The 27,112-nt window shown below is 42.6% G+C and overlaps 1 protein-coding gene across 7 annotated transcripts in view; it reads right to left on the reverse strand.

Annotated features, from left to right (window-relative positions):
- SPNS2 (SPNS lysolipid transporter 2, sphingosine-1-phosphate) overlaps positions 1-27,112 on the reverse strand; it is a 183,973-nt gene that overhangs the window by 44,801 nt on the left and 112,060 nt on the right. For all 7 annotated transcript variants that reach the window (XM_087752200.1, XM_087752198.1, XM_087752201.1 and 4 more), the window contains 4 exons: positions 6,533-6,684; positions 4,394-4,460; positions 1,628-1,770; positions 291-443 (listed from right to left, as the gene is read on the reverse strand). In XM_087752200.1, the coding sequence (XP_087608326.1) occupies positions 291-443; positions 1,628-1,770; positions 4,394-4,460; positions 6,533-6,684 (515 nt within the window). The remainder of the gene's footprint in view (positions 1-290; positions 444-1,627; positions 1,771-4,393; positions 4,461-6,532; positions 6,685-27,112) is intronic.

Raw genomic sequence — 27,112 nt, forward strand, 5'->3', positions numbered from 1 at the left:
TCTTCTAAGGCAATGACAGCAGTCTCTTTTCTGCTTCTGCACTATAGCCTGGGAACTAAGACAGTGCTGAGGTCATTGCTTCTCCCTTGGTTTGACTTCATGCGATGAAGAAAAGAAGAGAAATGAAACCTAGTTTACAATCCCAGCATTTCCTATCATTGTTGCAAAGACCTAGAGGAAATTACAGACATTCTAGTAACTTGACTCCGTGGGACTTGCCTGTTTTCTCTGGTAAATAAGCTCCCACCCCCTTTCCCCCCCTCTTTAAAGCAGCGGAGTATGAATCTCACCTATCTTTGGTGCTGCAGGGCTGTGAGCTGCAGGTCTCTGCTGTCTTCTGCACGACCTGTGCTCTGTGAAGGTAGAGAGGGATCCACATGCCAAGTGCCCCTGTGGCAAAGGAGACAGCTGAGGTGGCCAACGATGAGAACACGTAGCTGCGGCTGTGGAGACGCGAGAGGCAAAATCAAGAGAAGGCTTAGTGGGAAAAGTGAAAGAGCAGGAGCCCCAGGACAGGAGCCAGTGCTTCAGTGACGAAACACAGTGTTCCCCCATACTAGTGACCTCCCTTTGCCAAGGGCCAGAGATAATACAAGGTACAAAGCAATGGAGAATAAGAGGCATAGTATATTTCTTCATACGTGATGCTCCATTGATAATGTACTTAACTCTTCAGAAGTGCTTCAAAGAGACCATTTTTCATGGGACCATTTCAGAAGACAATCAATACTTAGTCATTAAGACATGATGTGTGAATCACAGGGCTTTCACTGTAATATCACCTCTTTACCTGGATTACCAATTTCACTTCTCCCTCCCCATCCATGCCACCATATGATTACTACTTGGATAAACTAACAAAAAAGTAATATAGAAATATTGATAAATTAACCATCAGCACTTTTCATAGTCCTTTGATACTGGATGACAATAGCAGGAAGGTATTCTAGCCAGCAGTTCTAAAAACGAAGGACACCACAAGTTTCCCATCAGAATTCTGATGCAACAGTGAATTCACAAGTGCAAGTATTGGGACATGCACAGGCAAGCTTTCTGGAAGCAAGGGCAGCTGCTTAAACACTCGTCAGCATGCAATCTTTTATGCACATACACAGGCACCCGAGCACATTCAGTGCTCATGCATTCAGTCACATGTGGTTGTATAAACATATATATTTAAACTTGCCATGTAGTGCAAGCTTTTGTGTGTTTTCTCCTCTTAAATTGCTCTGGCATTTAATTGTCTTTTGCCACTCAGCAGAGTAGCTCTTTCAAGGAAGAAAAAGGATATAAGCATCTAACAACAGTGGCACAACAATTAATATAGGAACACAGCAATTTCTACACTTCAAAAGCCTTGATTTGTCTGAAGTATGAGCCAAACAAAGCAGACTCTCTCTTAGATCTCAATCTTGGAAAGGTTAGAGCAAAAGTTGGAATCCATCATTGTCACTGTAGTCAATACCTCTTGAAAATGTAACTATGATTTTCTTTCCTAGGTCCTAAGCTTCCTGCACCTCCCCGCATGTTGTCACTTTCCAGTCTCACAGTGCTAAGAAGTACAGGCCGCTGGACGTTGCACTTAAGCAGGAGAGGCAAAGCATGCTTTTTACTAGAGTGCTCTTACTTTCTAATCAGTGCTTTCATGTCTCTCAGCCATGAGGTCCGAGCCTTCAGCTGTCCCCCAAGTTGTTCAACATTTCCTCTTTTAGCAGCAGGTACAAATATCAAGATGAGCGTCCCTGTTATCATTCCCAGGAGTGGAGATACCTGCAAGAAAGGGACAGGGAATTAGCAGAGGAGTCAGCAGGGTTTGCTTTGACTAGTCAGTAAGAAGCAGATTACATTGGTTTCATTTCAGTGACTCGATTCTTTACAGCTAGCCAGAATCTGTAAGCACACTGAGGCATCTGCTCCTTTCCTTCCTCCCTGTCATTCCCTGGACTCTTATCTCACTCTGGAAGCATGCAGCTTTGAGAATACTCTGATTAAGGCAGTCCATTTCTTTGTGTTATTAAAGTACCAAGATTCATCTAAATACGGTTCTTCCGTGATGTTTAACTCTTTGGAAACCCACTCCCAGCTGGGCTAAGAGACCAACTAGTTTCTGGGAGAGTGGAGAAGCCTTTCAAAGGCAAGGAGACCAGGTGGAAGATTTCTGGATATAGGGAGCATGCTGGCTTTGAAAATCCTTGCTTGACATGCATCCCTCTTCCAGCTAACCCACAATGGCTTCCTACTTTCAGGCAGCTTCCTCAGATTATCTCAGTGTACAGCAGACCAAGAAACACTGCAAATTCAGGCTGGAAGATAGGAAAACAGCACATTGAAGGGTTAGGCTTCCCCATTTCCAATCCTTTCTCTCAATCACTACACAAAAATACAAAGATCCCACAATGTTTTTCAAGCTATAAATATGATTATTCTTTTGACACTAAGTTCCATCATTGTCAGAATGGAAAATAGCTCTGTTAGGAAAACAGGAACATGGATTTTCACCGAACTATCACCTTTTCTATACAATCCATTTTAAAAATAAATTTGTGTTCCAAAAAAAAAAAAAATGCTTCCAATAGTAACTTGAGAACAGCCTTTACACACAGACCAGTGTTTCACATCCAAAGACAACAAACCCAGAATTCTTCAAGGGAAGGGAAGGGTAGATAAAAATATTTCAGAACTGGAAATCCCTCATCCAGGGATAAATGAAGCCTGACACAGTATCCTTATTACAGTTGAACACAAGACACAGCACTGGTAAAAAAAATTGAAATGCTGGGATTTTCTAGGGTCATATAATTTAAAGGCTCTTTGATTTTTATCTAAAGGCTTAATCCTCCAACAGGACAATATCCATGGATATTCAGTAATGCTCCAGTGAAACACTGACATTACTGCTAGATCCAGAGACAAAGCTGCCACTTGTCAGAGTGCCCTTCTGTCTTCTTCAGCCCATTGAAGTACAGATTATTCCTGACCTCCTCCCGATTTGGAGACCACAGGAGATCACAGAGGGAAGCATCACCTAGGGGAATCTCATACATCGTGCAAGAGCACAATAATTGCCGCAGGGACGGAGGCTGCTTTACACCGATGTCTGGAAGCTTTCAACAGGTGCTGTTCGACTATGAACACTAAGCAATGCTGTCCAAAGCAACCATCACAGAAGCGTGCAGCTTGTCAGATTCCCCACGATTTTGCATGGTCAGGGAAGCATGCATCAATGTGTCATTTACAGTGGAAACCATGACTTATAAGGGGTACAGTCTTGCAGATAGCCTGGATTTCTCAGGATAACTATGGAGACTTCATCTGAAGAGAAAGTGCTAGTGAGTATTTCTTTGTACAAATTAATCATTTGGGTTCTACAGACAGAAACACAAGAGCGCTCCAACATATCAACCTCATTAAAGCCCACTGACCAGCAGGAGGGGCTTTGGGGTTTCTTATTCCTTGTGCTGGCCTCTGCTCAAAAGTTAATTTTACCCTTAAAGCATTTCTGCGACTGAATGAGGTAGCCGTCCTCTTGGTGTGAAGCTGTAGGCCATTAAACTTTTCATTTCAGGTTCACAGCTGGAAACTACTCTCCACTCTCCTAGCTGCAGATGAACTGTTCACGGTGATTTTCCTGGCTTTGCATACCCTTGCAGGACAGGGAGCGAATGGCCTGTGTCACAGAGGTGCACATTTGCTTGAGATGGGAACCCATGTGTTTCATCACCTGCTGTTATAAATGGTGTTGGCATGAGCTTCATGAGATTCATTGTCTTCATGAAGTGCCAGAGCCAGAGAATGCACCTCACGGGGGCTCATGCCACCCAGACTGCCAAAGGTCAGACAACAGTTCTGCTGGGCCACTTCCTCTCAGCTCTTTCAAGACATCTTTGTGTTCAGGATCTGTTTGTGCCTATGTGACTGGAGTTTATTATCTTTTCAACACATTTATCAAGGTCCCAAGAGGTTAAAATAGAAGGAAACCGACTGTCTCAGGGCAGAAAAACAAGCGGAAACTGGAACAAAGTGTTTTTTCCTCAAAGCAGGAAGCCATTCTCAGAGTTTCTTGACAGCAGGGGACTGAAAGACTGTGGAGTTGATTTAAGGCCAATGCCTTGTCTTCCCATCCTCATCAAGAAATCATGCTTGACTGATAATAAAGTGATTGGAACAGTCTTGCTCCCAGGCAGGGAAAAAAACAAGTACAACAAGCCAAAAAGACATACCATTCACATTTGCTTAGAGAATGCATCTGCTATGCACTTAATATCCATAAATGCAATTTACAATCCTTTACCTTCTATATATAATAACAGGTTGAGGAATTGTGTGATAGCACTCTTCCTAACACTGATTAATCGATGCAACTGTTATTATGATGTTATTAAGAGTAGCTTACCCGCAATGCCCAGTGCCAGTCTCCAGCAACCTGCTTCACACTTGACCCTGTGATGTATCCCAAGCCACTGCAAGAAACACGAAGATGAGAGTCAGAGTACCACGATCATAGCTGTTCTTAAACAAAGATAAAAAAAGTCACAGTCAGTTGTGTGTCCTACGTTCTCTTCTGCTGCAGGAAGAAACATGGGGGATGAAGCTGATGGTGGCTAATATGTAACTCATCCCAGCACAGCTGATCTAAAAATGCTCAAATCTGATGGAAATTTGGACACTGATCTCAAGTTTATAGCTGACCTTTCAATCTACAGTGGATGGCAACAAAGCCTCAAAAAGGATTTATTTCCCAATTTGATTTCTACATCAGGACTTTCTGTGCAGTAATATGAATACTTAACAATTTTACGTTCGAGCTCTCAGTTAAGAAATACCCTTCAAGGACACACCATATCCTGTCATTAATTTTTTTCTTGCCGTTTAATTGTACTTAGTTCTAGTTACTCATGAAGAGACCATTTTCCATAAGCTTATAAAAAAACCCAAGAATATGCAAGACATTCTGATGGGAGAACATCAGACCTGAAGCCTGGAAATCCCCTCTGAAGATAAAGGAGCAGCAGGACCTTCAGCTACATGCTAAGAATTACACTGTGCTAACAAAAGGTGGCTCACAAGAGATGAGATAAAGGTGAAAGCAGCCATGCTTCTCTCAAAGCGAACTGAATGGATGTGAATTTCCTTTTCTTCCAAACTGCTGCATTTGTTGCAGAGATTGCCTTGGCTAAAAGTTGCAGGACTGCTGCGGGGCAGCTGTCAGCCATCCCATGCCGTTCGTGAACAGTCTGCTAAACTTTGGAGGTTGCCATCTATAATCACCCCCAAACTGGGCTTTTTGCCCAGGACTTGGCTATCTCTTTTTCCTCAAGAGCAAATGGATGTTTGTGAGTTTCATCTCAGGGATGAGTGCTCTAACTTGTAAAACGCACCACCCTAAACCAGAAGTTTCTCCCTGTGTTGGGGGGGGTTAAACTGCTGCCCATGTTTTCCCTGCTGGAAATGAACCATGATGCCACTTCTGCACAGGATGTTGTGAGCTCTGGCAATCAGTATGCAAACTACGCGAACCCACCCTGCCTACAACCTCACAATAGAGGGTCAGCCATTATTTTAAGAAAATAAAAAAACAAAACCAAAACAAAAAAACCCCAGATTCCCTCCTGTCCCAACAATCAGATGCTGCGTTGGGCTGACAAGGGAACTCCGCTGAAAGAAAGAACCAGAGGAAATAACTGCTCCAAATCTGAGTCTGCCCGGTGCTTTCATCAAGCATCTACAGGCTTGCTGCCTTCCACTGCTCTGCGTTAAGACTGATTGTGAACAACCATTACAGTTTCTCTCTTCAGCCTTGTCTACACTAGACTTCACAATTTCTCCCAATTGCTGTTTCAGTGGCAACAGCACTAAAATGGACTGGCCACTGCTATCGCAACTACCAAGTCATCTAAGATTGGCTTAGTTGCATTTTCCAAACTTAGATTGGCCAAATTCAAGGTTAGGCAGAATTTGAGCTTAAACTAGAAATACTTTTAAAAGAAGTCAAAATTTCAAAGTGCGTATGTTATATAGCATGCTCCTCTTGAAACCTCTGATATTTAGACTGTCACATAGAAGCAGGTACCCATTCGCTCACTGTTGAAAACTCAGCCCAGTGTCTTGAGACCTTGATTTCACAGTAACCTGAAAGACGTTGGCTAAAGGCGGCCTAGACCTCAAATGAATTGAAGCAATGATAGTATAACATAACATAACCAGTATAACATTATTCAAAACGATAGTTTAATTTAATAATGCTAAAAAAAAAGTCAGCTAAAGTATTTTGATTCCATTTCCACCCCATTGCTGTAAGAAAAAAAAAAAAAAAATCCTTCCCTCTAATTCCCAAAAGTCACACATGAACCAGTAACAGAGCTAGAAAAAGAACCCAATTCCTGCAACTAATTAGTCACTGCTCACAATATTTTCCTGTCTATAACATTCCAGGCAAAGACAGAAGAACTATCATCGTTAGTAACCAAGATCTGTGTGAACTTACTTTAAGAGAAAAGCCAAAACCAGATGAAAGAAGCATTAGGTCACTTACCTGCCAAGAGGAATTGCGAAGTAGAAAACTGAGAGCATAAGGGTCCTTGTGTTTTTGGTGAAAAGGTCTCCTATGATGGTTGGTGCAATAGTGGAGTAACTTGCTTCACCGATGCCAACCAACCCTCGTGAGAGCACAAGAAGCCAGAAATACTGAGAAAAGAAATAAAACACGTTAGCAGCTCTCCCCTCGTCTTTTTGAATTCAGGATGGACAGCAGCAAAAGCTGCGCAAATAGGGAAGCAGAAACCCACGTGACTGGAAAGCGACCCCCTTGCATGCATTTATTTTTTAAAACCTCAGGCTCTTTTAATTTGTCTAAAATGAAACAAAAAATTTAAAAATTTAAAATTTGTTTAAAATTAAGGGTTTGGGGAGGTGGGGCAGTTCCAAACCCCGCTCAGGGATCCAGAAAAGGCAATACCTGCTGAGCACAACCCCAGCCTCCCCAGCATGCCGGGGACAAGCTAAGACTGGTGAAATCCTAAAGGCTCTTCACAGCTGTGAAAGAGTTGAACCTGCAACCCCCGAACCCTTGCTTTTTTCCTTGATTAGAAGCTACTGAATAAGGGAAGTTTTTCAAAGGCGCTAAGCACCTATCTCGCTCCACTTGCCTTGGAAAAAAGCATAAATCTCCCCCTCACAGCGGGAAGGCAGAGTAAGCCAACACTGAACACTTCTGAAAAACCTCAGGTTACAATCTGAGCTGAGATGCACACAGTTACAAGGAGATAAGCCTTGAGCTTTGCTGTGACCCACAGGAACATCAGTGTGCTCAGGAAGAAGTACCACCAGCTGAAAGATTCAGAGCCGTGCAAGGCAACAGCACGGGCTGCAAAAGGCAGTAAGCTGCCCAGAGAATTACGTGCCCTTCTGAGTACAGGGCAACCCAACAGAACGAGGAGATGGACTTCACATTCAGCACAAGACAGCCTAAAATGGACGGAAAGGCATTGCTCATCTAATAGAATTTTCTTCACGGCCCGGTTCCCTGTTTCGGCCAACACTTTTCATAAACTGCAAGGACCCGATTTTCAGGCTGACCTCTTTCACTACATTTGCAGTTTTCTGGGTGCTGCTGTGTGAAGGCATAAGGCACAACACTTTGATGCCTAAATACTTGATACATGGGCACAATCAAGTTCTCAGACACCTAAGCAGCTTGAGCTACACCCAGAAGTCACTCAGGTGCAGAAATTAAACAGTCAATTGCAGAAAACTGTAAGCACAGGGAAATCTATTTCTACAAATGTAACCTCTACAAATCCTCAATTTACTGTTATCATTCTATAGATCATTTGTGAGAAGAACAGCAGGGATTATGGTATGTCCTTAAACACGAAAGTGCTCTGAGAACAACAAACGATTACTGATTCCCCTTCTACTGATGGGGAAAAGTTGAGTTACAGGGAAGTGACTTTGTGCCCTACAGCAAAGCTAAGCCAAAATACAGGGCTCTCATTCACAGATACGGAAAATACCACGCAGACATCAAGACACGTGCCTCAGTCATAAATATATCCATCAGCAGACAAAAATCTACCACTGACACGGTTTCATTGTTCTCCTCACTGTAACCCTCTGGTTGAAAAGAATTTCTTGAGGATTCCTACAGTCACACAAAACAAATACTTCTGCGCACTCTTCACTTCCTCTTATTTTGACGTAAATTCTGCATCAATAGCTATTTTCTGAGTGTATACAAGTTCAATAGCTATTTTCTGAGTGTATACAAGTTCCTTGTTTGCTGGCAGGACGTTTGCAACGCTGCTGTCTTTCATATATCTCCCATAAGCTGCACATACGTAACAGCCACACGTGGGTGTATGCAGAAAGGGCAATACTGTGAGTCAGGCGATTTGATTTATGCCAATTACCCAATGCTAAACCACTCCACTGCAGAAATATGCTGACAATGATTGGTGCACAGGTAACTAATGTATTTGGAATGAGCAACAGTATTTATAACGTGCTGAATGACTTAGTCATGCAGAATTAGAAAGCAGGGGAATTGGAGGCTGATTTTGGTTCCCCAAGAGGTTCAAATCCGGATCACAGAGAGGGTGACAGGCAAAATAGTCATCTGCCAGACCTGGAATGAGAACACAGAGAGTGCTAGTTACACCTGTAGAATGACAAATTTGCAAATGCACTGGAGGCTCCTCAAATTTGAAATACCTACATAAAAATGACACAAGTTTGTGCTCCCCAGCCAGTATCACTCCCAGTGAATGCACTGGACAGGAATTTCCTCCAAATAACGCTGTTAGAAGGTTCCTCTTACAATCCTTGCGTAAAGCAGTGACACTGTACAAAGTTTACCTATTGCGGTAAAGAGCAACATCAATACCATTGTATCAGAGTCCCAATGCAATGAAATCATCCGCAACAAGTAACATGTTCATTCTTCTCCCCTACTTCCTCCTCAGACCCTCCTCCCTGGCTTATCCCATGCTTTCGCACTAAAAGAAACTATTTAATATTTAAACTGTATTCTCTAGAGCAGTGGTATCCAAATTTAAGTCACGAGATTCTGACTTCAGTCGGCAATAAAAGCAGTCTTATAAAAGCATAATCTACATAAAGACATGAATGGTATTGCCCTTCTGAGATCATATATTCAAGACTGGACAATGCAGCTATATAGGTGTAACAACTAGGGAAAACATACAAAAATCTAAAACAATATTAGGGAATTACTCATAGCTGGTTCTATGTTGTGCCTGATTTTGGAGCTCTATATCTAGGATTAAAGAACTAATGCCTCGTCTTATCCTGCTGAAAGATCTCTTCTGGATCTTTGGCTAGCACGCATCCTATTGGAACCTATACAACAGAATTACACGGTAATTTGTTACAGTAAGCTAGAACCCCCAACCTTCCATCTCCGATCAGTCAGTCAAAACTTATGTTTTTGACATCTCTGAAGACGGACAGATCCCAAAACAAAAAGTGCTCCTTTCCAAGACAAGCCTAATCTTTCATTTTTCATATAAGAAGAAAAAAATACAAACAACAAAACAACTCCAAAATTCTTATGCTGCAACTCATTTGGACCACAGACATACCATGAACCACTTAGAGACTGGTCCCAAAACTACTATGTATGCAATATAGAAAACTGCTATTTTGTGTGTGTGCATTTATAGACACATACACCCATATGCACATCTCTCTCCCTCTCTGAGTGTACGTGAACATGACAACCAACATAAACAAACGGGAAAGCCAGCTATTACCCAGGCAGAGGAAGCGCCGGTCTCCTCCGCAGCTGTAGCAGGACACTTCTACCATTTCCTCTGCACCAGATTTTCCCCCAAGCGCTTTTTCCCCTCGGTCCTACCCCGGGATTCTCAGCAGTTTAGCGAGACAAAAAGGGCTGACACCAGCCAAATTCTTCTCTACATTATCTGTGCTTAAAAGCACTACAGGCAGCTAAGACTTTTAACTGAATTTCACTGTTCCCCATGCAGAAATTGATATATATTAAAGAAGCTTATTCCTTTCTACGTTACACTGGCACTCTACTGTAATTTGTTCATCTGTGCAAATAGTTCTCGCTCTGGCAGGAAAATTGAAAATATCTGAGTCAGCCTTCAGCACCTGAGCTTATTTCTTTTCCATAGGTTAAGCCCAGCAACCTCAATACTTCAGTGTCTTTTCTCTGGGTCCGTGCTTGCAACTCAAGTGTTTTGAAACAAAGAGCTATTACAGCAAACAATTTATTTATGTCTTTAATTTTGGTTAGCAGTCATGTCAGAGATGTCTGCAGCTCGATGAGAGCTGCCAACAGCTCCTGGTTTGTAGAGATGCAATGGTTTTCTTCAACCGCTGTATGGCAGAAATCCCCCTCCCTGCCTGTGCTTCAGCCTGAAGTGCTCCAGAGACTGTCGCGGTCAGATCCACGCTGCAGTATTGCTCCTGGGCACCAGCCTGGATGTGGACAGCTGGAGAGGGGTTATCATAGGAAGACCTGAACCATACAGTGCGACTGCTATGAGCTCTGGGGGCAATTTAGGATACAAAGGTGCTCTGAGTCCCTTTCTCCAACTTGCATGTGCCACAAAGGGGCTGATGAGACACAAGCCAGGGAAGATTCCAGCATACAACAAACCATCAACATACGGAAAGAATGGTGGCTGACAGAGACCCAGAACTGCCACAGTCTTCCTGGGAATTTCCCTTCAAGAGATGCCATCACCAAAAAGTAGCGCACAGAGAAAGCACTCGTACAGGCCTACGTGAGGTAGAAAAGGTCAATGGACCTGCTCTCTCCTTCCCATCTCCTGAGTCCATGGAAGGAAAAATACGCCTTAGTTCTAAAGCTGAAGACTTTACTACTTTGTAATTTGAAGACTAACAAGCCCGAACAAAAACGAAACGCAATTCCCCAAAACAGATATGAGTTTTTGAAGGGATACAAATCCTTATGCCTCAGGGAATGCACCGACCACTAACAGGAATGCGCAACCTACTAATTTCTAAATTTCTTAAACTATCAGCAAACTGCAGGCAACAGCGGCGATAGATCATGGGGACAGATGGACCTGGTCTGATTACTGTTGCCAACGACACTATCCCACTGGAAGCTATAGGCCTGACGCAGTCCTTTCAGAATTTTCATCTGAAAAAAGCTTTCATGATTTGAGTTAAATATTTATAATATGCCAAAAGATAGTTCATGTATTTTCTCTGCAAAATATGACATGGTTTATATTCACATTTTCGTACTGACTTTACTCTCAATCTCATGCACACATAAATGTTTGATGGCCTAGGACACGTGACTAGCTTTAATCATGTTTGGACAAACCTCCTAATTATACATTTATCCTAGTTGTATAAGCCGTTGAGTGAGTAATATATATTTTAATAGGTCTAATTACAGCTTTAACTTCTTTCTCTTTTTTTAATTAGTTAACAAAAGGAATTAAGCCACAGTTCTCTAAAAGATTAGCTGTCAGTGATAAACCTATAATCTGCCAAATATGTGTACAACTCTGAACCACCAGATTTACTGTCTAAAGAATCATATGATCCTTAAGCTTCGGTTATTAAATATTTGCATTTGAATGTGGAGTAGCTTTTAAGGGTCTCCTAGAACAAGCTGAATACATGCTTCTTTCAGGTTAGGGACCCACGGACCGATGAGATCACATGATACAGCTAACCTAGTACAAATTACTGGTATGGATGCACAGCACCAGTGCAAGCCATGTTTTGAACTGATGTTGCTGGTCTAAAAGAAGGATCTTTTATACAGCTGCAGCAACCGCACCTGCACCCTTTCCTATATGAGGATATTGAGTTAACCTCCTGCGGTTTCTACATTTAGCTTCTGTAAAAGAGGGCTCAGCACCATGAAATTCCATATTTGAACTGCTGAGGTTTGCCATATTTTCCTTCCTTTATTATAGAAACATTATGCAGTAAACAAGGATATAGAATAAGGGTTTGCATCCTTGGAAAGAAGACGTGCATAAGGAAAACCATCCGTGCCACCAGGCAGCTAGGATTGCCACGCAAAGCCTAAAATACATGTGTGTGGAATGACAATGAACTAAGGAGAAAGCATCAGGACTGATTTAATTTCCCTGAGTTTCTAGAGCAAACTCAGTTGAACTCTACTGCAGTTAAACCCTTGTATTTCTACAGCTGGCAGGGTCTTGCACTGACAACGTCCAGGGTACCACAGCAGTCACAAGTGATCAGTTCGATCAACTGAAGATAGATAAATCCGAAATACTGAAGGAGTCAGCTGACCAAAGGAAACCCCACAGGGCTCAAATGTATATTCAAGGGCTGCACAACAGTGGTCCCTTTTGACAGCTACACTCATGTGCAAGCATTTGCCTTTCCCGAGCAGAACCTGTGTTTTCTGGCCAGGCAAACACCACTTCCTCTTGCACTCCACCCAGTTTTCCCAACCGTATCAGTACTTTGCAGGGGTCCAAGCGGCTAGGGACAACACGCCACACCCTTCACCGCAGGTATGGCAAAGATGTACCATTACCCACGATGCAAACCAAACCAGGAACATGCTTCTGAGTATCGGTATTGTGACTCAGAGCATTGGCTCCTGTAAACTCACAGTTCAAATTCCAGCTCATTAGCTGAGAGTCACTAGAAGAGCTGAACAATGGAATGACATTACAAATGCAGGTGACATATTCGCTTAACACTAAACACTCCATTTCCCTTAGTCCTCCCAGTAATGATGGGGTCACCTTTAAGAACCTGAAAGTTTCCAAGTCAAACAGGGACATTGACATATCATGAAAGACAAGATGACATTAAATGATGATGTTTGTGTTTTAAATTCCATTCTGTGTCTGGATGAACGACAAAGGCTACAGCAGAAGAGATAAACCTAAATACATCTTCCACCCCTGTGCAGCCCAGAGCTTTACAAATTTTGAATACATATAACCAAGGCACCTGGCTTCCATTGGTGGATACAAGTCCTGGGTCCACACACTTGTTAGGAACGGTGTGTCAAATCTGGATACGCACCACAAAGTCACCTGCCCTACCTCCTCAAACGTGAATGGTTCTAGCTCTCCTTTAAAAAAAGGAGAATAACTATTGTAAAGAGCTAGAGGGGGGTTACATATTTAGTACTGGTGAATTGTTCCATACCGATCCTGAAGAACATGTCTTCCTGTCAAGTCCAGCCCAGACTTTTAAGTAACTGAATATTCACGCCAAATTTTGGCCTATTGGTATCTTACCGGTTGGGAGATCTTTGTGCAGGAACAAAGGAAGATGAGTATCTACCTTTAGCTACAAGTAATCTTAACTAATCCCTCGTGGGGATTGCCAGCCAAGAGACCAAAATACAAAACAACACGGGGGCAGAACTGTTTACTGTGATGTTTTGTTGGTCGGTGCTTTTCTCCCCCATAAATAGATTGGGTAAGCATTGTTTTCAGGATTTCCTACAATCAAAAGGAGTTGATTATGTTTAATCTCTGGGTGGCACAGATAGCAACTAGCCAGGGTACCTGCTTGTGTAGAGTCTGGTTGGCGACAGGTTGATGAGTTATCAGCGCTGATGCAATGCTATGAGCTATCAGTATTTTATCTGTTTTCTGTAGAGATACAAGTGCATTTAAAGGTTCATGCTACAGTTACCTGTCTGATAAATGTAACTATAAACTACCCTTCTCACCTCCAAGATGCTTTTCTCTTATCAGACGTGAGTCATGCTGTCAGGGAAGCCTGGGGGAGATTCACTGCAGTTGCTGGTTCTTTTGCCATTTGGCCCACTGCAGAAACGTGATTGGGTTTAGACTCCTCTCTTCTTCCCTCATTGCGCGTGTCATCACTTACCCATAACTACTCTTCACCTCCCATCTCTTTACAATCACAAGTGCCTTTTAAGTCACTACTGCACACAACATTTCCCGTAACTTCTATCACCACTGGATTTAAGTTCTACAGTTTCCTCCCTTCAAATTGAACTCGTGATGCCAAGCCCATCTTTCATCACCGTTTTCAAACTAATCTTCTCCTTTGCATGCATGTCACAGAATCAGAGAATAGTTGAGATTGGAAGGGACCTCTGGAGATAGTCTAGTCCAAGCCCCCTGCTCAAAGCAGGGCCAACTACAACAGGTTGCTCAAGACCATGTCCAGTTGAGTTTTGAATATCTCCAAGGATGCAGAAGCCACAACCTCAGTGGACAACCTGTTCCAGAGTTTGACCATCCTCACAGTAAAAATGTTTCTTCTTAAGTTTAAATGGAATTTCCCGTATTTTAGTTTGTGCCCATTGCCTCATCTTTTCATTGGGCACCATTGAGAAGAGTCTGGCTCCATCTTTACTGCCTCCTATCAGTATTGATACACACTGAAGCAGCACTACAGGATATTCTATCCACTCTATGGACAGAAGCACAGTTCTAGAGTGGGGATGCCACTTTAGCAAAGGTAAGCTATTCAAAGTCTCAGTTAAATCCATACGGCAGACACCATCTCATCTACTGCATCTCTGTTGCATTCATCCTAAACAGGTTTTTCTTCACTTTGTTTCCCTGAAGCCTGCTTGGGCACGGGAAGTATACAAGTTTAAATATTTGTGCCCGATGAAGGATACTTCTCTTAGCCAAAAGTCTTCCCCTGAACTCTGAAGGGCAGGTCACTAACATTGAAGTGAAAATGCCCTGGGCCTTCATTCAAGTATTCACACATTTCATTCACACATTTCACATTTGTTTTATTCACACATGCTTATTATATGTTGGGTAGAGGTTATAAGCATGTTACAGATGAGATCAGTACACCATGTCAAGATTTAATAGCAAGCTACTGCGTTATTGAAATCTTAGTATGCTTCATTAATCACTTGCTCAAGGGTCAATATACAAACCCTTTGCAATTAGGATGGACTTACTATAGCTTCTAAAGCAGTTCTGATTCCTCTATAGCATCCATCTACACTATGTCAAGCACTTCAAAACTTCAGCTCATTTTGGATGCATTAAGTGTCCTACCAATTCTCAGCTCTAAGCACCTCACCTTTGAACAATTCCCTTTTGGGAAAATTCAGCTGGTATTCAGAGACCCTCAAGGAGGAGAAGAGAGACTACAGCAAGTAGAAAGAGAACAAAATACATATTTAAATATAGAAATGAGCAAGGGAGATGAAGCAAAGTCCACCCACCTTTCCTGTGATTGTCTCTTGTATTTGCTAATGGCTTTAGTTCTCCCAGGTGACCTGCTCAGGCACACTTAATTGAATGTGGAAATTTTTATTTGGAAATGTACCTGAGATTCTGGCTGATTAAAGTGCCCTCATTATATGAGATTTATATTATTATTTAGTACGTAAAAATAAAGACTGTAAGATATTCCTTTTTCACTCATCACACCCTTCAATCAGCAACTAAAGTGTTTAACAACTGGATACCTACAGATAGGCTCTAAAGTGAAGTACCTAATTAAGCACTCTGGAGAAAAAACAAAAACACCCTAGAAGTAGCAAGACTCCCACAGCACTTCCCAGAGTTGGCAGGGAGCTGCTGTGTGCTTTGCAGGTACAAAAATCAGGGCCAAGATTTTTCTCAGCTACTTGCAAATTTTCAATGTGAAATTCCCTTTCAACGTTAAAATGGCAGCGTCTGAAATCCAAGTTCCCATCACTGCCCTCCCTTCAAACCTGTGCCAGTCCTGAGAGACTCTGCTATTACTTTTCAGGCATTTTTGGGTAGCACCAAAAAAAAAGGGCGGGGGGGGGGGGGGGGGAAGAGCAGAATTCCCATTCTCCATCCAATTAGGTAGTGTAATTACAAGACACTGGGTGATGAAGCAGCATCACTGGGCCCTGACAATAGCCTCAGTTAAGACAAAGCAGCATTTCGGCTTACTAATTGAAGAGCTTTTCATCTGATTGACGGGCCTGTGGTAAAAATATTACATGACACTCAAATGGTGAGATTTATGTTCTTCTCAATTTAGTCTCTTGGTCATTAATACTGCATTAATGACAGGGGCCTGGGATGTAATTGGAAGGAATGTAACAGATTAGCTTGCTTGTTCACCAGAACACCATCCGGCAGAGTGCTACATGTATAGCTACTTATAAAACAGACCTTAAAGAAAAAGGTTGATGTTTTCAAATAAATCACAGGGATCATAAAGAGCCCCGTGTTACCAGTACCTGCTAGAACATTGAGTTAAAGCGCTTCTTTTCATCCTTGTGGCTCTGGTGTAAGACACAGAGGAGTCCATAGCATTTCACGTGGCTGAAATAGTGGTCATTTATCCGTGTTACAAAACCATTACCTGCAGCTCGGCCAGAATGTATCTTCTGAATCTGTTCCCCTGAGAACCTCCATAGTTCTGGGTCGGAAGCAAACTGTTACTTTTTGTTCCAGATCTGTCAGGTGGGACACACTTATCAGCACTTGCAACAAATATCCCTGGCATTAGGCAGTATCACCATTCCCTTCCTGAGACATGCGAAGACAATCATAACACAATCACAAAAACGGGGATTGGGAGAACTACAAGGTATTTTTGCAACGGTGGAAACAATGCAAGGTTCTTGACACACAAAAGTTGAAAACTGGAATAGCTGGAATATGACCTGGCATACATGAAACTAAAGAATATTCACAGGCTGCTGTGTTCCAGCCACAGATGAGTCACAAGCGAGGATGAATCCAAGCAACCCAGCTATAAACAGATACTAGATTTTTCAGAACAAATAGTTACAGGCACTGGTACGTAAGTATCATCAAGTGCACCCTCAGTCGGTTTGGAGATGACACCAAGCTGGACGGGAGTGTTGATCTGCTGGAGGGCAGGAAGGCCCTACAGAGGGATCGGGACAGGCTGGATCCATGGGCCGGGGCCAACTGTATGAGGTTCAACAAGGCTCAGTGCTGGGTCCTGCCCTTGGGTCACAACAACCCCACGCAACGCTACAGGCTTGGGGAGGGGTGGCTGGAGAGCTGCCCGGCGGAAAAGGACCTGGGGGTGTTGGTCGACAGCTGCCTGAACATGAGCCAGCTGTGTGCCCAGGTGGCCAAGAAGGCCAACAGCATCCTGGCTTGTATCAGCGATAGTGTGCCCAGCAGGACCAGGGCAGGGATCGTCCCCCTGTACTGGGCACTGGTGAGGCCGCACCTCAAATCCTGTGTTCAGTTTTGGGCCCCTCACTCCAAGAAGGACATGGAGGGGCTGGAGCGTGTCCAGAGAAGGGCAATGAAGCTGGTGAAGGGTCTGGAGCACAAGGCTGGGGAGGAGCGGCTGGGGGAGCTGGGGGTGCTCAGCCTGGAGAAGAGGAGGCTGAGGGGAGCCCTCATCGCTCTCTGCAACAGCCTGAAAGGAGGCTGGAGCCGGGGGGGTCGGTCTCTTCTCCCCAGTAACAAGTGATAGGATGAGAGGGAACGGCCTCAAGCTGCGCCAGGGCAGGTTTAGGTTGGATATTAGGAAAAACTTCTTCACTGAAACGGTAGTCAGGCCCTGGCACAGGCTGCCCAGGGAAGGGGTTGAGTCCCCATCCCTGGAGGTATTTAAAAGACGGGGAGATGCGGTGCTTAGGGACATGGTTTAGTGGTGGGCTTGGCAGTGCTGGGTTAACGGGTGGACTTGATGATTTTAAAGGTCTTTTCCAACCTAAACAATTCTATGATTCTGTAACACTAACAACATCTCCACCTTCAGTGATGTCCATAGAAATGTGTGAGATCTAACCACATCAACCCAATGGGCTGTCTTGGCTCAAACACTCTTTGGTTTGGAGCAATTCTTAAACCGAAATTTAAACAAATCCAACAGACAGGTCTCATTCTTGGAGAGCACAACCCCATGTTCCTATTCCCAAGACAATTGCAGAAACTATGATTTCACAGCACCCTTCAAAAAAAGCATCAGCCAACTGACTGAGATACTCAGGTGTGAATGTTTTGCCCTAACTTTATGCATTTTCAAGGGCAGAACAAGTTTTGGAAGTCTGTGAAGGACACGTTTTAATGGAATACCTCAAGGTTTAAATGAAATTACCACAAAGTTATAGTCCCAGTAACTTTACCTATACTGTTGGTTCTGCTGATTCTTGGCATAAATTTTTAGCACATGCAAAGTAAAATAAGTACACCGGCAGGTCAGACCTTTTAGGCAACTTTGCTGAAAAAAACCATCTGAATCATTCCAAACTCTGAAATTTTTTCTTCCTGCTTTCTGTTTTCACACTTCTCTGGCTTGCTGACTCAGTCAAGATCCAGAAGCACCCAAGTTCTGCGAGGAAGGCTGACCTTGCAGTATGTTTGGCCTACATTTGAGAGATGTCTCATTTTTAGCATCAGATTTCCAGAGAGAAACCGATGCATCTACCAATTCCTCCTACCTAGCAGCTTCTTATTCATGATCTCCTTTGAACAGTTGTTATATTGCTAGTTGAAGCATTATTTAATTGGCAAGGTTTTGTCATGCTGTAGCTTCATTTCATTCTCTACAGCCAGCCTATTTAACAAAATGACAATCCTATTTAGCTATATTAAATGCATTTGCATGTTTTGTCACTATCCTCTCATGAGACTTCGTCAATCATGTTTTCAGACATGATGATCAGCACCACTCCCAGGGACTTCCAGCTCAAAATCTATTACATGGGTTTGAGATTAGTACTCTAATTCAACGTTATCTGAATTGCAAATGCAGTGTTTTGTGTAGCATGTGAACTTTATGCACTTAAAAGAAATGTCAACACTTCAAAAGACTAATTTAGCACCTGGTACTATAAGACATTTCCCGTCTTCACACTATTTGCACATTACGCAGAGCACAATGGTCCTTTTTTCAGCCTTTGTGCGTGACCCAGGGGGCCACAGATTGTGTGGGCCATTGAAGAAGCACTTGTACTTCCTATAGTATGACCGATGCTTTTGTACCAGCAGGCAACCAAGAGCTCAACCAAAGAAAGGCCCAAATCCATACTTTTGCATCTGAACACAAGCCAAAGAGGCTGAATAACACTTTCCCTCTCTCCTGCATCCTGTTTTTCAGGGCAATATGCACAACCGTCAAGAACCACCAAGGCCCGGCTAATACAAAGTTTAGATTTGTTTCCAAGCCTCCTAATGAGCCTAAAACTGGGTGGACTGAATTGTTTTCTTTGTCTGTGAGGCATCATAAACCAAACTCTCCTGAAGCATCATGCTTCTTTCCAAGTCATAAGCCTCAAGAACACAAGCCATAAACCGCCTCACTTACACCCATACTAAGTACGTGTCAGCTTACATCCTTAAACGAATGGTAACATTTCTCCAGGCCCGTATTTGAACGCCCCAGTGAAGCAATGAAGGGTCATGTTCTACCCCACCATCCTCTCAATACCCTCAATACACAATTATCCGGGAAGCTTATTTCCAAAGGAACAGGATTACGTGGTGCCATCCCGACACTGCAGTAGCAACTTGCTTTGCCTTCTGAACTCGTCTGACCAAGCCAGGCTTCCCCACTACTGAAGCGCAGCATGCAACAGTGGAGCCCTGCATTGGGGCTGACTTGTCTTCCTCACGTCACAACCACTACTGCAAGGATTACATTAAGCGAATAGGAAATTTTATAATTCCTTACTCTGTATTTTAACATCTGCTTAGAAACTTACATGCAGCACTACTTTTTTTTTTTTTAACCTTTTTTGTTTTAATTCTTTTTTTCTCCCTCCCAGCTGGTTCAGTCCATCTATTTAAGGAGAACGTTCCCTTTCTTCCATTCCTGGGGTGTTTTGAATGAGTCTGAGCTTAAGTTGCTGTAATAATTATTTATAAAGCATAATACTAAAGCATTATAGAGACTTCAAATAAGACAGGGTTGAAGCAATAAAACAACCTTTTTGTGTTCCATCAGCACGCTCTGGGGTTAGGCATCTGCTGCAGTATGACAAGCAGAATATACATTTTAATAGACAACACAAGAAGAAGGAATGCTTCCAAGACACACACAGCCTGGCAATGAAATAAATATGCCTTCTTCCCTCTTCTCCACAGCAAATAACTGACCCAGGTGAGATTTCATGCTCAGGCACAATAAAAGCAGGACAGGCAGGACAGTAGTTACAGGCAAGCATTGCTTCCAAACCATCCATTAACTGATAGTGGCTGAATTTTCCTACTCTTCAACCTAGAGACTGTAAATTCAGGTTTCTGCATAAAAATGGGACAAAGCCGTAAAGGCCTTTGGCCTGTAAAGATCTTTCACGTCGGCACCACAGTCCCCAGCTGTTGTCTCTAGGCGTTTTCATGATGCAATGAAACAGCATCAAATGTAAGCATATTGATTTTAAAAGATACAGGGTCTGACTCAGTCCCCACAAAGACACACAAAAGGTTCCCACAGACTTCCAAAGGAGGAGCTGAATCAGAACCACAATCACAGATCCTATGATAATGATTTCAACATCTTCCAGTAACCTAGATAACCAACAGTTGCTAAAAAAGAGGGTAGGCAATTACAGGGAGCCCTCACCAAGACCCACTGCAAATGAGCATTAAGCCTCAAGCCTGTTTCTCGATACTCTCCCAGCACAAATCTCTGTCCGCCTGCTCTAGAAAATACCTGAGCTTTGAGGAGCAGTTCTGACCTTTCAGTGCAAATCGCTGCCTTCATTTTAATGAACTGGCACCAGAAGCCTGTGCAGCAGCATGCCTCAGGTCAGGCGAGTTATGACACTCAGCAATAGAAACATCTCTTCTTCTTTCAGCATCCACAGCGTTTGATTCAGATATGGCATGCCTTCAGACCAATTAATGACCCGAAAGTAGGTAGCAGAGGGCACACTTAAAACAGCACATGGTTTGGGGTGATTTGAGAAGTTTGAATGGGATGTGGTGCCAAACTACCCCTACCTGGGGAAGGTGGGACTTGGGGGTGTAATCTCAATTGCTCTTGGATCTCAGAGGGGAGAGCAGAACTGATCCTGTTCCAGACACACTGCAGCCGGGGTATGGCAGAGATACTCCTTATAATAGTTTCTTTAATTTCTTTTTTCTCATCGCACAAATACTTTCCAAATAAGCTTTGGAGCTATACTTTTCTCTCTCTCCTGGCAGCCATCACCAGCTGTATTTTCAATAACTCTTTCCAAATGTTTTACAGATACATACATGCAGATACTGGAGGGAAAAAACCAACACTCAGAGCAGAAAATACAACTCTTCAATTTCTGATAACACCTACGAAAAGCCTCCTTCTCTCATACAGTGGGTTTTTGGGGCTGATGCTCCGAGAACACCCTAACCTGTTGTTCATTTATAGTCCCCCTCATATATAGGGACAGGTAGAAAGGGACAAGGTAGGAATATAAAGCAGCTAGGAGACAAACACACGACAGTAATTCTGCACTCTATTTCAGCAAGCTGCAACTATTTCATCTATATAAATCTTCTCCCTTCTCTTCTGTCCTAGGTCAGCAAAATCTGAGGGAACAATGAGGACCCAAGACTCGAGAGTTCAAATCATTACACTTGTCTGTGCAAGAGAAGATGTTGCTCTTACATGAAAACAGTTTCCCATACAGTATTTGGTATCAACTGTGCTGAAGATGCTAGCAGACTTGACAGATGCCCAGAATACCTTAAGACCAGCTCAGCCAATGCTTCATTATTGAAGAAATAAGCAATAAAGTATTCTTTTCCTATAGTACGCCTCACATAATCCATATTAAAACAAATACAAGAGAGTAAAACTTGTAAGAGTGCTGTGAATAGCACGGGGAAGGAGCAGCAGGTGCCGTCTTGCTGGAGAGGAGTCAAAGAAATGGCGCCTTTCAATTCCCATAGAAACTCTCATACTTCCTTGTCCAGGGAGCATGGATTTTGTTATGTCTTCGTCTAGTTGTAGCTAGAGAGTCAAGTAGGCAGGAAAACACAAAGGAATTTTCTCACAGCAGAACTGTTGCAGGAACCCGACAACTTCTACATCCCAGCTCTTAAAAGTTACCCTTGGTGGGGTAACTCCATCTCCAGCAGCCATATGGACGTAGGTACATGTAACCAGACTTGAGGCAGGTTCATCTCTTCTCCTGATGGGCAATGCCATCACCAGCACATTGCAGTGCAAGTAAGCCTTTTGCATAGCAGGCTGCTAGGAGGGGAAGCAGGTCTAAGGGGGGCTGTGGGGAGTATATTTCTTTAAACCATCTGCTTTCAGGCACATGGGAGAGGGAAAGCGAGGCAGAATCGGTCCATAAAGAATTTCACTCTGCAGCGTAAAGCAGTGATGAGAACCCCTATCCTTTCCCTCTCTTCTGGACTTCGGAGCCACCTAACTCCAGCACAGCACCCTTCCCACCTGGTACCCACCAATCCCTCGCCCCCTGCAGAGCAGCTCTCCTGTGGTGAGGAGGGAGCCCTGATGGCTGGGGCGAAGAGGAGATGTACAGATTGTCATGTCTCATCTTAGAGCAGAGGCAAAGCAGGAGCAGGTTACAGCTGCCAGGTAGTGCGTGGGGCACTATAGCAGCATTAGACATAGGGCCATAATAGTAGCACTTAGCAATTTGAGCGTTGACACCACTGGCAGTTACAACAGCAACACTATTGCAGTGTATTACCCACCCTAATCTCTTCCTCTGTGATAAGAGAGTACGTAGTGAACTATATTTTTCCTGAGCAGTCTAGCAAAAGGGCAAGTGTGCAGAAATCCCAATGTCAATGGCATATGCTCATCTGTAGGGTTCCAGTACCGCACTAAAGGCTGGCAGAATACACCAGGAGCCAACTAACAGCCTTTGTCCATGAACACCCCACGTTAGTTCCAGCACCGATTTCTGTAACAGCCACACGAACGGTCAGGAATTGGATGTGAGGGAAGGGGCTGAATGTATGTGCAGCAGACTGCACAAAGTTGGGAGAATCTAATCTGCCTTCTTTCTAAAAGAGAGTTCTGCTCAAAAAATAATAGGATGGAACAGTGGGATATAAACATCCCAGTAATTCATGCTGACTTCAAAGATAACACTCAGTACCCTTCTTACACACAAAACAATGGCTTGGGGCTTTTAGTTTTGTTTGTTTCTGGTTTTCAAACTGTGGATTTATCTTACACAGTGGAAGCAAAGGAACAGAAGCTGTATGTTTTATAACACAACTTCTGCCAGAGCACATAAGACTAAAGGCTTTTTTTTTCCCTTGGAGTGAATCATCTTGTGTAGGGGGGTGGGGTTGGTTTATGTTTACGTTTTTTAAAATTAACCCAGCTAACCATTTGTTCCATACTGCACATAATTTGTTGCTTCTCTTTTATTTAGCACTGCTTGAAAGACAAGCTTTGGAAATAAATATACATCTGGCAAGTCTGAAAGACAGGACTTTAGCAAGCACTGCAGGCTAACTGGAATGCCACAGTGGACTATTTGCTTTCTCTTTCAGAGATAAATCAAAAGGAAAGGAAAAGAAAAAAACTCTAGTAGAAATACCTATCCAGATTAACTTGCAGTGCAAGCAAAAAGGTTTTACCATGTTAGCTATATCAACATTTAAACAGAAATATTTACCAAGAACAGGAGGATTCAAAAGCACATTCTTGGTTTACCTTGTTAATTCTTTGCCTTTCTGTTTCCTAACTTTCTACGATCTGCAACTCTGTCGTCTCCCAGCAAACCCACATTACCACAGACTGGGCTGGCTGATTATTAGGTACACTTGGTCTCCCAGCCTGGTGGAGCCGAACTACTTAGCAGAATACTTTGCTCATCTGTAAAACAGCATCCCTTTTACACAGATTATGCTTTATTCAAGATATTTACATGGGAAATAGCAGTATTTCACAAGACCAGAGAACAGTCTGCAACTTTCCACCTCCAAGCTCTTTCTTGCTTTAAGAAACTGGTGTCTGCCCACAAGGGAGAGGGGTCCTGATCTCTCAGAAGTTTGCACTAAGAGGGGTAGGAAGGTAAGCACCAAAAGCAAGGTTTCATCTACAACAAATTTCTGGCCAAAGGAGTCAGCTGTAAGAACCATTACTATGACTAACAGCTGTGGATATCCAAGCAGCAAGAAAGAAACTCTCGGCACGTGGTCTGATCACTCCCAATAACCAAGTTGCTTCATGTGCAACTGTTCAGAAGGAGAGAAATGGTGCAATCGGGACTACAGGCTCTTCCCAATGATGTCCTGGAATATCAAACAGCTCAAGATGACCAGCCACAACCCAGGCACGCAGGCACTACGCTCATCAAAATGCTATCTGGAGAAAAAACTGCTTACTTATTAAATAATCAGAGTTTATATTGATACAGAGGAAGGCAGACATATATCTAGCTTTGTGTGTGGATGGAAATGCATCTTGGTAAAGAAACTCCATCAAGTCTGTGTGCTCAGTGCACTTCTCTGTGATAGGGCCCTACACTGCACAGCAGCTCACTTCGGTTTTGTTGATTTATTATGGAGCACGAACCAACAACCAGAAACTGTTTTCTCCAAATGCTTGCCAAAAGCTGAAACAACACAAGAAAGAGTTTTGCAGGTGAAAGTACCAAAATTTGTGTACCCGCAGGTGCAGAACTGATTAAAAGGCATGCATAAAGGGAGGTAATTTCTAAGCAGGTGTTTGTACTTACAAAATACAAATTAAGATATATACATACTTTATTGAAGTTTCTATAAATGGAGTTAATCTAGAGATATGTCTAAATATGTACCCACTTTAATTTTAGATTAATGAACAAGTTTGTTAATGATTTTTTTAATGCAACTTTTATTTTAGAAAGTGCTAAACAGTGTTATAGAGGAGAAACGTGCAAGTACCAGAGACAAAGTGTAGGAGGACTCACTTCTTATTTTTCTATAGAGAAATTCTGCACTAACATAAATTGTGAAATCGCATTATTTGACAGAATAAAAAGTGACCTTTTCAATATTATCCCAGTCTCATTAGTTCTGATTATTTTCTTAGTGAGATTTATCATTACCTATTTTTATCCATGAAAGCAGGTGTCTTTATGGAATTAGTCTGTTATGGATTTATTTGGGTTTCTTATTTTGATTTGTTTTAAATGTAATTTCAGACCTCATAAACAGTAACCAAACATGTACGTATCTATTTGTCCTATTGCTGTTTTGCTATGCATGGGGTTCATGCATTGTTGTTTTCTCTAACTACCACCCCCTATATACTCTGGAACGATCCTTAAATTTTTGTCCAATTTTCTTTTTTTCCTGTGAGAGCCTATTATTTAGTTATTTAGTAGCTACCAGCAGATGAGAGATTCATTCTTCATTTACTTGACAGTCATTATTCCATGTTAAAAGCCTGAAGATATTTCGTAACCAATAACTAAGGATATTTTAATAAGTGGTTACAAACCTTAATGCAGTGCTCTCTAGCAACTACGTGTCTGCATGGCATATATATCCAATTCCCTGGTTTATCTGCCAATTTTCAGTCACTGTCTTTTTAACTCGAACAGCATGAAATAGCTTTTAGATAGTACCTTAGGTGAGCAGTTTCATTGTGCTCCGATCCTTTTTTCCAGATCAAAATCCATCTCTCTGAGGTAGTTTCTCACTCCATGTCCTTTTCTTGCCACATGGGTATTTCTTTATTGAATAACTTGACAGATAAGAATTAACATGTCCTTTTCTGTATGCTTGTTTGCACAATAAATTACAAATAATCTAGATATTCACTCAAATGATAGCATTTTGATTGTTTTCCTTTAAGTGTCCACATTTCAGCCAGGTACTAATATTAATAACACACTGCCAAAAACCTTTACAAACTGGGTGCCTTCAGAGTCCACCAGCTCTGTAGCTGCTTTCTGCCTTTGTTAAGCTGTCTCCTTCCATTTACACTCCAAATTTGAACTCTGCGGATGTGTATGCTATTTAATTACACAGTGATAGCACACATGAGGCACTAGACGCTGTCAAAATTTGAAGAAAGGCAATCCCTGAAGACACAGTTTGCTATTTCTACTGAATGGCTATTGTTTCTCGCCTAGTTCAGTATTTTTGCTGTCACCACATAAAGGAGTTTTCTGTGCAGTATTTCAATGGGCTCAGCCTGTGCCAACTTGCTCCTTCTAGCCCTGTGTTTTCATGTTGACTTGGATGTGAGTACTTATCTACTTAGAGTAGTCTCGCTACTGCTTTTATTTGTGCCAGCAAAGAGTTTTTCCTATTTCAGCTCCTAGCCTTCCTCCCAGACGAACACATATACTATCTTAAAAGAAAGAAAGAAAAAATGCCAAGAGAAGAGCCAGTGTTTTGCTCCTCAAATGAATCCTAGAAGACAAAGATGAGGAAAAATGCCTAGTTAGTCACTGCATAAAGAAAAAAAATCTGCATCAGCTCTTCTCTGACCTTTTTCTCATTAGTACTTCAGGAATTCACCTTGTTCAACGTGGCACGTCTTCCCAATTACAGATCAGGCCTCCAAAAAGGATACCAAAGTGGCAGGGATACTATGTGAAGCTGGGATTATTCTTATGACCTTGCTCAACTGCTGCAGCCACTGGGTTGAGCACATCCATACAGCGGCGGCAAAATTTTCCATAATCTCTTGGAGTAGATAACAAGAGCTGGGCATGAGACCTCTGGCTTAATAGAGAAGTCTTCTGGTAGAGTTGAGGATCGCAGTAAAATCAGGACAGGGGATTTTTCTCAGTATTTAGGAGATCGTGTCCAAGGTTGTAGTTTGGGTCCAGAGTTAGTACTAATGCAAATCCAGGAGGAATTAACACAGGTCAGGCTATTTTGATCTTGGCTCTCTTGTGACTTCCAAAACACTGGGGTTTGGATTCCAAACATATTCCAGCCTTATAAACACTATTCTCCCTTTCTTTGGCTAAAAATATGCCACTTCCCCTCTGAGCTCCTGTATACTGATGACCATATATATTAATCCATGAACTACGTCAGCTAATAAGCCCTAAATCCTTCAACTGAAAATCAACTCTGAAAACCTAGATTACATCAGCCCAGTTCCAGTGTTCCACTACTTGCAACTACGGGAGTAGGTCTAGCGCAGAGAGAGCAATGAGAACCTGAGCATGAATGCATGTTCGTAACATGAGAAGTGTTCAGAAGCAGGTAAACGGTTCCTTCATAAAACGCTTCCCTCTTTGGGC

This window comes from Nipponia nippon, unplaced genomic scaffold (genome assembly GCF_047370975.1).
Source record: "Nipponia nippon isolate SJK-2023a ecotype South Korea unplaced genomic scaffold, ASM4737097v1 scaffold_15, whole genome shotgun sequence".
NCBI classification, from domain to species: domain Eukaryota; kingdom Metazoa; phylum Chordata; class Aves; order Pelecaniformes; family Threskiornithidae; genus Nipponia; species Nipponia nippon.